Source organism: Diabrotica undecimpunctata, chromosome 3, assembly GCF_040954645.1.
Source record: "Diabrotica undecimpunctata isolate CICGRU chromosome 3, icDiaUnde3, whole genome shotgun sequence".
NCBI lineage: Eukaryota > Metazoa > Arthropoda > Insecta > Coleoptera > Chrysomelidae > Diabrotica > Diabrotica undecimpunctata.
Genome location: NC_092805.1, coordinates 170,478,951 through 170,491,757, shown reverse-complemented (window position 1 = coordinate 170,491,757; position 12,807 = coordinate 170,478,951). Strand labels below are relative to the sequence as shown.

The 12,807-nt window shown below is 33.7% G+C and overlaps 1 protein-coding gene across 3 annotated transcripts in view; it reads left to right on the top strand.

The window, feature by feature from the left end:
- LOC140437805 (alpha-tocopherol transfer protein-like) overlaps nucleotides 1-12,807 on the top strand; it is a 96,458-nt gene that overhangs the window by 72,161 nt on the left and 11,490 nt on the right. For all 3 annotated transcript variants that reach the window (XM_072527555.1, XM_072527554.1, XM_072527556.1), the window contains exons 2-4: nucleotides 718-897; nucleotides 6,401-6,495; nucleotides 8,163-8,316. In XM_072527555.1, the coding sequence (XP_072383656.1) occupies nucleotides 718-897; nucleotides 6,401-6,495; nucleotides 8,163-8,316 (429 nt within the window). The remainder of the gene's footprint in view (nucleotides 1-717; nucleotides 898-6,400; nucleotides 6,496-8,162; nucleotides 8,317-12,807) is intronic.

Sequence of the window (12,807 nt, the reverse complement as noted above, 5' to 3'; positions counted from 1 at the left end):
ATGGCTGCACCAACACCGTCTGAAGATTTGGATGTGTCAGTGTATATCTTATAGTGATTTTTATAAGTTTCCATTTCTGTTAAGAATGATTATTTGATCAGTTCTGTTATAGTCTCACGTTTTTTATATATACTAAGGTTAGTATTAATCTTGGGAATTGGTATTAACCAAGGTGGAGAAGTTAGGAAATTTGTTGATGAGAATTTCAGGAAATTCAAGAAATGTACATTGTTTAATATATTAAAAAAATCCAAACGGAACCTTTTTAGGTCCTATCAAACCTTCATCAGTTAATAACCTCGTCACAAAACAGTTAAGATATTTAAATTATATTTTGAAGCAAAGCTTCTATATTGGCGTTGTATTAGTTTTTTCTCTATAGTAAGATGCTGAGGCGGGTGTCACGGAATTAGCGTCACGAAATAGCGGTTCGTGGTTCCCAGTCCCTGTAAACAGTAATACAGAAAACATGGCATAAAGCATAGTGTGCCACTTTTTTAATGTTTAAAATTATAAATCGAAACGATTCAATGCCAATGTTGAAAGATTTACTTTCATGGAACACAATCTGTTTTATGCAAAAGACACCACTTAACTCATTTTTTTTTGTAATGAAAGTGTTTAACAAAAACAATTAAAATGAAAACTTTTTAATTATTTTGTTCGATTCACGAAAAATTTGTGGTTCAAAAAGTTAATGTTGTCTTTCTATTACAGTTGCAGCAACCATGTTGTCTGATATGGACCAGCTTCCCACCATCAAATTGGGTAACTACACTCTTCAGATAGAATTAGATGACCTCAAGCCAGAGGTTCAAGAAATCGCCAGGAAGGAACTTAGAGAGACTCCTGAGGTGAAAAAGGAAGCTATAGTAGCTCTAAGGGATCTATTAAGAGGTGAGTCTAAAGTTATTAATCAAGTAATTTAGTAGTTAATAGTCATCTACAAACTGAAATGATAATTTTAAAAAATAGTAAACGCAAATTAACTGTAATGTTAAGACGACCAAAGGAAATTCATATTTACATAGGTTATCAGACGTTTTAACCCCTAACTTGAAAAAAAAAACTGGTCAATGAGGTGATCAAAATGGAAAACCATTTATATGAGAATATAAATGACGGATGTGTTACATTAATAAACTAATTGGAGGAAATAAGGCTAGGTTAATTTTATTTAATAAAATACTAGTCACTCCTCTGTCATCCAGCAATCCGGAAGTGGAATGGCTGCTGTAAGGCCGGCATCACTTCTAAAGCACTATCTTCGTTTATCAACAGACTGTTCGAAAGGAGGACGCTCCCTGTCCCTTTCCCTATGTAATCTTTTTTGGGCCCCAAAAACGTTTTTTAGAGGACTCGCGTTCCAGGCAGCACGTGGAAGACCCTGATCGCTCCTAGTATGACATCACTTCTAGACGGGCATTTCCTTCTTCTCCACAGTCTGACACGCACAGTCTAACTCACACAATCTAACTCATACAGTCTGACTTTCAGAAAGCTGCAGTGGCTTTCTTTACTTGGCGTCGAGATGTTCCTTCCATGAAAGTTTAGAACCCAGATCACTCCTAGGAACCTCACTGACTTGAAAACCGATAAAAATAATTATTTGATATCTCTTTTATTCCACCTTTGTCACCAAGTTACACTTTTCTAAAATCAGTTTTATTGGAAACAGCAAACAATATTACAATACTTGTTAACATCTCTTAACTGAAAGACAGAGCACTTCGGGATATTTTGATGACACCTATAGCATTCTAAATTTTTAATAATTCCTCTTTTTTCGTGAAGTGACTTTTCTATATAGAATAAATCTAATGGAACTGTCGTAACATGACTTTTTCTATATGGAATAAATCTTATATTCTTTTCATCTCTTAGCATACTCTGATTGGTATATTTTATTTACTTTGTTATATTTTCATATTTTTGTGTTTTAAAAATGGGCAAAAAACCGATGGACAAAGGAGCTGTTCCACATATTGCCCATGCTGTTCAACGCATCCTTTCTACAGTGGTGATATATGTAGTCCATATTATTACTTACTTACTTTCTTACTCCGTGGCGTTATAACCCTTCGTGGGTTTTTGCCGACTCGACAACATGCCTCCACTGTTTTCTGTCTTGAGCAACCTCCATCCAATTCTCCACGCCCATAGTGCTTAGGTCTCCTGCTATTATTATCTCGCCACCGGAGACGAGGGCGTCCGCGTGGTCTCCTTCCAGTTGGGCCTTTCTCCCACACCAGTCTTACTGTTCGTTCGTCAGAATGTTTTCCAAGGTGTCCTGCCCATTGGAGTCTTCTGAACTTTATTTCTTTTATGATGTTGGCGTCTGGGTAAAGTTCTTCGAGCTCTTTGTTAGTTCTTATCCTATATTGTCTTGATGCTTCATCTAGCACAGGGCCAAAGATCTTCCTTAGAATTTTTCTTTTCCAAACACATAGTCTCTCTTCGTTTGCCTTTGTTATCGTCCACGTTTCGCTTCCATACATCACAACGGGTCGTATGATTGTTTTATTTATACGTCTTGTTAGTTGTTTCGATTTTATAAGGTTTGGAGGGCAAAAAGACATATGTTACCGGTCTGGATCCTGTTGTTTATTTCTTGTGATCCGTTATTGTCTTCAGTTATTGTTGTTCCAAGATACTTGAATTCTCTAACCCGCTCAAAGTTATCAAAGTCATCGATGGTGATGTTCTGACCGATTCTGTCTCTGCTTTGGTTATATATTTCGTTTTGTTTTCGTTGATTTGGAGCCCCATCTTCTCTGCTTTCTTCTCGAACCTCACGAAAGTCTCCTTCATCCTTAGTCGTGTGTTTCCTATTAGATCGATATCGTCTGCAAATGCCAGTAGTAAGTTTGGTCCTTCTCGATGAAATACTGTATTCGGTTTTTCGATTCTTGCACTTCTGATTATGTGTTCCAGAGCTAAGTTGAAGAGTTACTCTTACTAAATTTCTTTTCTTCCTAATTAAATACTTCGTATAACCATATACTTTTCCGCGACAGAACTGAATAATCTCCTTCGGTTGTGATTTTTTACTGTGTTTTTTTTTGCAATATCTATGTATATGTCCTTTTGTTTATCTTGACAATAAAATCTTGTATTAATATATTATATTAATACAAGGTATGATACGAGGATACTTAGAAGATCAAGTGTTAAACCTTAAATGAGAATTTTCTAGCCATAGTTTTAATCAAAATTACGTGAGATGGAATACACAGATAATAATTGGCGACTGTGGGAACATAAACCAAATAATTTTTTAATACTTGGTTTCTTAACAGTTTTAGGATTATATCAGCATGTATTCTATTTAGCTCAACCATCTTAGTCCCTGTTTGTTGTTGGTTATCTATACATTTCCATAACTTGGTTATTTGTTTTCTTTCGCTAAATATCTCCCATTTTCTATCCAACAATAATTCTAAGCATCTCTTTAATCGAACTTGAATTATATATCTAAGGGTTTATCTGCCACTTGCATTTAGAACAGTTGAACTGAATGACTGTAGTGTATATTCGATTAGATAGTCAGTTTTAGATAACAATAACACAACAATGAATAGCGGTAGAGATAACAAGAGATCTATGTCCAAAAATTAATAGACTAAAGACGGCAGATAAGTAGAAAATATATACATTTCCAAAAGTATTAAGCAAGTGAGATATATACCCCAGCGAAAACAGTCCTAAACAAATATAGAAGACGAAAAAAAATTATTTTTATAAAAAAATGTATTGCCATCAATAATCGTTTAACTTGTTATTTCAAGAACACATTTGAAACTTAAACAACAATCATTAAAAACTCATTGCTACTAATGGAACCATAGTCAAGAAATGATTGATCATACAAGGAAAATTCTATACGTCTTTGTCGAGGACCATTAGTGTATAACATATCTTGATTTTCCAATAATTTTACAATCATCTGAGCAATTTGATAAATCACTAAGATCTATGGATCACTAAGGGCAATAAAAAAGCAGATGAAATGACCAAACAAGCTTCATGATTGGCATTTATTGGACCGGAACACTTCTGCGGCGTTGCAAAGGCAGTAACAAGAACAAAAAAAGGAAAGTGGGTAGCACACAAATCTCTAGAATGGTGGAGGAATTTACCAGGGCAAAGACAGACAAAACAATTCATTATAGAACATTTTCCAACATTTACAGCACACATAATAAGCAAAGATAGAAAAGAGTCACAGCCTTAGTAGGTCTGTTAATAGGGCACTGTAAGCTGAATATGCAGTCGAAGCTGATGGAATTGGCAGATGATCAACTATGCAGATTCTGTCCCCTAGAGGAAGAAATAGCAGAACACATTTTGTGTCAGTGCTATAGCCTAGCAAATGTGCGGTCCGTTACATGAGGCCAAGAAAATTCACTGGCAAAGAGCTACATGAAAGTTTAAAAGTTTAGTTTAAAGCTATTAGACCTTTTAAAAGAGGTCAGGATAGAGAATGTACTCTAAGATTAGAGGACCACAATAGATCTGAAAAGATCGCAGTGGAAAAGCCAAATGCCACCTCATGAAATCTATCTATCTAAAATATGTGTATAAATCCTCTCTCTGAATGAATTTTTTATACTAAAATCTAATCTATAGTACAGATATTAAAACCTCATAAATTTCCTGTAGCAACATACGGAACGACATTGCCAGCTTATCAAACAGCTAATCAAAGTTAATCAAACAGAAGCAGAGAGCGGGTAGACAGCGAAACTTATGGCTGAAAAATTTTATACACAATCAGTTTATAACGTTCTTCGCTGTTTTCTGATTTCCTGTATCCACTGGGTCTAGGCCATTCTGAAGGTACTCTTCTATTTCTCTTGCTTTTATATCCTTGTTCACTCCTCTCCAGCTTAATATCGATCTGCTATTTTTTAGTCTTCCCTGTAGTGTCCAGTTTAATACTTTCTTTAGGATTCTGCTGTGATCCATTCTTTGCACGTGCTAGTACCATCTTAGTTGGTTGATTCTGATGTTCGTTGTTATTCTATGTTTAACGCTCATGATTTCTTGATTTCTCTCGTTGTTTACTCTCTCTAATCTTGATTTACTGGCCACTCCCCTCTAGTATAATAGATCCTGTATTTATTTTCTCTCCAATATTTTTTATTCCACAGTATGCTGTTCAATTGTCTAATGAATTGTCCTCCCTTGATATTTCTGTGTTTATTCTTTTCATCCAAACTGCCGTCATTGGTTATGTGTATGCCTAGATATTTATACATTTTACAGTGATTTATTGGTTGGTGTTTCTCTTCCAAAAATAGATTTTGTTCTTCTCCTCCTATGATACATATGTATCATGTTTTTTGACATTTACTTTCAAGTCCCATTTCTGATATTCTTGAATAAGTTTGCGTGCCATATTATCTAGATCTTCATAGTCTGGAGCCAAGACTATTTGGTCATATACAAAGTATAGTGTGTAAAATGTGGTGTCGTTTGGAGAGATTCTCATACCACTACATTTCCTTCTCCACATCTTCTGCGCTTGCTACAAGTAGATCTTGAACAAAGTCGGGGACAGACAGCATCCCTTTTTTAGTCCTTTTTCTGTGACAAACCCTTTAGATGTCTCTTGCCCTATCTGTATTCTACTCGTGTTGTTTTTATAGAGTCCTTGCACTGCCTTGAATAAAGTTTTTGTTGTGGTACACTATGTGATGGTATACTGTGGTATCGTATGCTTTTGCAATAGGTATCAACTTATATAAGGTGTATTGCTTCGTTTTGTGTCGTTTTTTTTTTCTATAAATTAAATTAATAGTCGATCTACCTGCTCTGAAGCCAGCCTGTTCTTCGGCTTGCATATCACTATGTTCTCCACTTATTTACTTTTTTATTTTTTTTATTATTGAAAAACTGCTGAGCAGAAGATAAAATATTCTTAGATGTATGAGAGGAATAAGGAACATTACTGTCAATCAAGGCTACAACTTTGCAGTACCTTTGTGATCTTTTCAGAGTGAAGCGTTTTCGAATCTTTCACTTGGAAAGAAAAAATGCTCTGAAAAAGATATTCGTGTAAGGTAAAATCCATCGTTGAAAGCTTATAAGTAGAAAATAGTTCTACAGGACATAAACCTTAATAAGGGCTTAAATAAGATTAACCTTAAAGCTGAGATTCGTCGTACGATTGAATCCAATAAAATTACCAACCTAGTAAAAAGGTATCATAAAAACAATAAAAAGTATGTTGAATGTATACATAAATCATAATCATAATCATAAAATTATGGAAACTAAATGTCTATCAAACAATTTCACGGCAAAAGAAAAAAACCTTTAATAAGGCTTTTAAACGGCTCACACAACCTTTTTTTATTAAGATATAAATTTATTAAATATATTTATTTTGTTGCAGAGGAAAAAGACCTTAAAGTGCCTTTAGAAAACGACCTTTGGCTTGTAAGGTTTTTGAGGCCTTGTAAGTTCTACCCAGAAAGTGCCTGCAATCTGGTAAGTAATAACAACATGTATTTTAATTTTAAAATCTGTGTCCAGAAAGTTTGTTGCGGATGATAAATCGAAGAAACGAGCTCTTGGAGTTTATATATATATATATATATATATATATATATATATATATATCTACGGCATAAAGTGAACTCCGCCCATGTTAAATGTCAGGTTCAAAAGAGCTCCGTGGTCAAGTGGACACCGATATACGGAGCTCACTTGACTATTCCATAATATTGACTCTGTCGATTCGTTAACATGTATAGTTTCATAATTTTTAAAAATTTTGTGGAGCTCATAAGTAGCCCTGTATCATGAATGTATATCGCTTAGTTCACGTGTATATATTATAGGGGTCGTTCAGATCTTTTTCACTGTATATTGGAACCATAAGTATATCGGTCTAAGTAAGCTCCGATAGTTTGGCAACTAGGCGATTAAGATGTATATTTGCAGCGTATGTTCTAAACGGTTCATTCGGACTCCTTATTTTTGTTATCATTCATACGCATTGCAGTATGTAATAGATATGTATACTATCAAATACCTGTTTTTGGTAGGTACTTGCTTTTCTAAAAATAGCTTTATGGATTCAAAAGGATTTCATTACCAAATTGGATGTATTTTTTCATATGCGGAAATTTCCTAATTTCCTAATGTATTTTGTTAACGTCAGTATGTCTTTATACGTTTCGTTTAAGAATCTGATTAATAAGAACTTTTATTTCATCCATTCTTTTACGATATCTTGTATACAGCTTCTTTATTATTTTAATTCTGGTTTTGTCTGTGTACTATATATAATTCTAGATAGTTTATCTTAGAATAAATATTTAAGTGCTAAGATAGATATTTTTGTGTAAAAATTGGTAGTAATGCGCAAAAAAGGGAGGAATGCGTAATTTATCTAACAAGAATATACCACTTCACCAATATTACACACTTTTTTATCTTCTATTTAGGGGTAATATGTAATCAATATGGAGTTAGTGTCAAATTTGCAATGATTTTTAAAAGCAATAGCTTACTGATTGTATTTTATATGTTCAGTTCAAATAATTAAACCTTGTCACTTCAGAAAAGATATATATATATATATATATATATATATATATATATATATATATATATCTACGGCATAAAGTGAACTCCGCCCATGTTAAAATTCAGGTTCAAAAGAGCTCCGTGGTCAAGTGGACACCGATATTAGAATATTTACTTTGGTGAATTGCAAAATTAAAATTTTATCACACATACTTTGTAGTTCACTTTTAGACTTTTGGATTATTAACTAATCGTTTTCAACAAAAAAAAAATGGTTTCAGAACTATTGGTCCAGTCGTCAGTGATTTGACCTTCAAAAATAATAAGAACAATCTGAATTATGCTTAGAATAGCTATTTTGAGACCCCAAAAAATATACAAGTTGACTACGCCTACCACCTGGTTTCTCCCTAAACCGCCTCCTAGTAGAGGAGAAAAACAATGTTCACCATAGGAAAAAATGTTTTCAATAAAAAATCGTCGGTCGCTTTAAGCGTTGCTTCTGAGAGAACGGTTCATTTTACACCAAAAGGTGCTTTTTGCATATTGTTTTGGATCCCAAAATGGATATTCTCAGCAAAATTCAGCTTGTTCCTATGATCAGTTTTCTCTTTTTGTTACAGATCAAGAGATATTACAAATTCAAAGTCACACACTCCAATGTATACGATGGATTGATGCCCAGTAAAGAAAAGAATATTTTTGAACAAAATATTCTAACAGTACAACCAAACAGAGATCAGTTAGGCAGAAGAATTTTAATCATTGAATTAGGAAGTAAGTGTTTTTTATTTTTTATTTTATCAATATTTTACAGTAGAATCTTTAATTTGTAATTTTAAAGTTGCTGTTAGAGTTTATTTTATGGCTTAGAGTGACTTGATACATTCACTGTTTATTTATACAGACTTTTCAGTCCACATTTTATGTTTTTAAATGACGTCTGCCTTCTATATTATATGTTGTATTCCTCTGTAATCCAGTTTTTTCTAGTCACTTTTTAAATATCATCAGATCATTACATTATAGGATGTTTAAATCTTGTTTTACCAGTCGAGGGCTTCCTTATGTTTCTTTTTTGTCTCCGTGTCACTTTCCGTCACTACTAAATTCCTTTTCCATTTGTCCAGTTCAACAAACCTGAGAAAGAATTTTGAGCCTGTTCATCCTGCACTGTTCGATTTTGTTATATGTCTTTTTTGGCACCACATTTACGTATTTGATATAAGCAGATCTGTTTCACATGGTGCACGCATACTCAGCATTGGAGAAATATTGTATCTGTACTTAAGGTTGATCTGCACCCCCGAAAAGATAAACTACACATTCAAAAAATTTAAAAAAATTTGAGAAGGTATATGTGATAACTAGAAGTATTTTGACAAATTTTGAGAAAACTGCATGTTTTCGTTTTCGAGAAAACTCAAAAAACTACTTTTTTCCAAATGTAAAACGGAAAAACCAAACATACAATTTTGTTAATTTTCTTACAACATAAAGATATAATACTAAGAAATACTTTTGAATTTTTTGAAAATTTTTGAATGTCAAGTTTTGCCACAATATAAAAAAATAATATGTTCCGGCTTATAATAAAGCTACCCGTAAGAAATCAGACACATTTTAATAACAACATATATAAAACTGTAAAAGTGGAAAATATTTGCAATAAAACGTTGAATATTTTTTTCTAACCATATAAAAAATCTTGTTAAACAAGAATTATATCTTGAACTGGCGCCATCAAATTGTGTTGAAGAGAGATGGCTCTGTGTCATCATCATTGGAATGAACCTAACTAGTTAGGACGATAGTCTTCAAATTTCTTTTGCTAATGCCTAAATACTGAAGCAAACCAACAAAAATTCCACTTATGTACTATGACGTATACTGCCGTATACTAGGCAAGACGCTCTCCCGAATCTGCTGAGGATGGAACATTTCTCCAAAAATAGAGGGGAAGAGAACAAAAAGTCAGTCCGGAGGCACGCAACAACTTCAGTCACCCCGGGGCGCACGAACAGTCAGATTTACCGCTTGGCTAGCACCCCTCTCCCCTCTTCTCTAGCTACTTCTCGATCTCGTGGGCCCTTGAGACTAAGTCTATACTATTTCTAAGAGTATTTTCTAGCAATTTTTGAAAGCAAAAAGTTCAATTTTTTACAAATTGTTTTCAGGTACCTGTATATTTTATTTCAGTTCCAACTAACACAAGTGTTCCTAAGGAGAGTTGAATAGCTCGAAACACGTGTAGAACAATAGGGGAGTTCGAAATGAAAATAAATGCAATCATCTACTTTCATTTTAACGTCTTTTCTCTACGTAAAGGGTGCCAAAGATAGTGTTTTCCAAGGGTGAACTGATTTGCTGATTTTGTGTGACAAATTTAGTCTGTTTTCATAAAATTTATCTGTGTAGCAATCTCGATGTATCTAAAATCATAAAAATGAGGTAATCCGATTACGAAAAATTTTTATAATAGTATCTATTTTTGGTTTTTGTAAGTGTCTCTCCGTTATATATAGATTGATATTAAAATTGATATATCAATATCAGCGTGGCACGTTTAAATCACAATTCTAACAAAAACAAAACACTTGACCATCGTTCTATGTAATCTAATTGCATACTTATTTAGAAAAAAAGTAGTAAATTTGTCACAAGGTGCAACACAAGTTCAATTAATAAACTAAAATAGCCATTAATTGCATAATTGCATGCAATCATACTGTATAAAACAAGTTTGATAAGATAATTAATTAAATACAATCAAATTAAGCATTAAATGTAATAAATCAACAGAATAAATATCACATTTATCAGTATACTGTAAAAAATAATCGATTGTTTCAATAACATTGTTACTAGATTAAAAGCAATCACAGTAAAATATTTTTAAACAAAACTGGGATTTTCCAAACATTTTATTGAAACTAGGTTACATAAATCACTCCCTCATTAAGAAATAACTGTCGAGTTATTTTTTAATTAATACTTTTTAAAAATTTTGCAAATTGTACCAAATACGACAACAAACCTACATAAAAACGGTCAGTTCTGAAAAAGTTAATTGATTTATTTGAACTGAACTAATGATTGGAATTGCTCATGTTCAAATGCTAAAAATCGACCTTCATATAAAGTGGAAACAAAATATTTATAAATGGCTTTTTTTTTAAATATCGCGTTTACTAGTTATTATAGCCATTTTATTTTTATTGTGCCTTCAATTAACGACTTATCTTCTTCTTCTTTTGATGAATATTCGTTTCGAATATTGGCGGTCATTCTGGATATAATTATTTTATTAACTGATGCTTTTAATAGATTAGTTGTTGTTGTGGAGAACCATTTCCGCAGGTTTTTTAACCATGCTATTTTTCTTCTCCCAATTCCTCGCTTTCCGGATACTTTGCTTTGGAGGATTATTTTCAGTAATCTGTATTAAGTGCCGTTTCTCATTACGTATCCGAGATATTCTAACTTTCTTCTTTTAATCGTATACATTACTTCCCTTTCTTTCCCCATTCTTCGTAGCACAGTCTCGTTGGTTATCTTGTCCGTCCATGATATCCTTAGGATTCTTCTGTATAGTTACATCTCGAAGGCTTCAAGTTTTTTCTCCATCGCTGCAGTAAGTGTCCAGGATTCAACTCCGTAGTATAATATCGAGAATATATAACATCGTAGGAGCCTTGCTTTTATCTCCAGATTAAGGTTGTGGCTTTTAAAGAGTTTGGTCATGTTGTTGAATGCTCTCCTAGCCTTCTCTATTCTACATTTTACTTCTTGTGAGTGATCCCATTGTTCGTTCACTATTGTTCCAAGATAGGTAAACAGTTTTACTCGGTCCACTGTTTAAACTGTCTGCAAAAATATCGGTGTCATCTGCATAGCGTGGTTTAGGCGTTCTCCATTTAAAAGGATCCCATGTTCGCAATTTTCCAAGGCTTTACTAAATATTTCCTCTGCATAAAGTTTAAGTAATATAGGTCAAAGTATACATCCTTATCTAACACCTCTAACAGAATCTGGATCGCTTCCGTCTGTTCATCTCCAATATTTGTTCTTATTTATTTGTAACAAGAGGATTTGCCTTCAGCCATTTTTATAGGTGGGTTATTGGGCATTTTACAGGGATTTTGCATATCAACGACCCGGTGAGCCCTGTGGTCATGGGAATCACCTCTTTTGCCGGATCCTGGTCTCCGATATCTATGATCAGTAAGCGAGTTTTATGTTGTATTGTACAGCCATTATGATTGTACTAGAGATATCCATAGGGATCTTTAATATAGTGGTTTCTAGTTGCCTTCTATATTCTTATTGCAGTTGCCTTCTATATTCTTATGCTTTCGACTTATAATAAAGGAAAACCTTGTACAGCTGAATTTCTAAAACATCGTGTAAGACAATGCAACAATTCGTCTAGAGATTTGCAAGTCCAGTATCATTCAACATTAACGAGGTTTAAAATTGAGACTACCCAATATAAATTTTCTTCTTCTTCTTTTTGAATATCTGTATTTCTCTCTACCCTATGCCAGATCATTTTTTCTAAGGGATTCGATATCTGATGTTTCTATCAGGAGTATTGAGTATTCAGAAACTATAAATGCAATATGCGTTTTGTAATAATCTTTAATACTGACTTTTTTGTGTAATGATAATCTATTTTAAACGCTTAACTTCCATTCCTGCCATGGGACCCCTTGCCGTCTATCCCGTGTTATCTTTCTGCCAGGACTTTACATTCATGAACTATTCAGTCTCATGACACTTTTCCAGGTCAAATCACCGTTGTTCTTTGATAATTTGATTTATAATGAAAATATTATCATTAGTAGACCTTAAGTTATCTTTTCTCGTCCTCCGCCCACTCTTTTCTGTTGTAGGCCTGCTACCGCTACCTACAGATTCCTAATAGCCCTAGCTTATCCTGCACGCCCTTTTATTCATCAAAGTCAGTATTCTCTTCTAATCCTTGTTCCTCCCATGCTATCCGGAAATACTTTCTTGATCGTTCGCTCCCCCCCTGTACTTGACCAGCTAATCTTATCCGCCCTCTTTCTTTATTTTAGCCACCAAGTCTGCTTTTCAAAACTGCAGCTGCAGTTCCTGGTTTCTTCTTAACTCTCAGGCTTCGTTGTCTCTAACTAGTCTATGAATTTTTTTAAAGATTTTTCTCTCCCACTTTCTGAGCGCTTCTTTGTCCTTGCTGGTCAAAGTCCATTTTATACACTACTACTATACGATTATGTATACGAT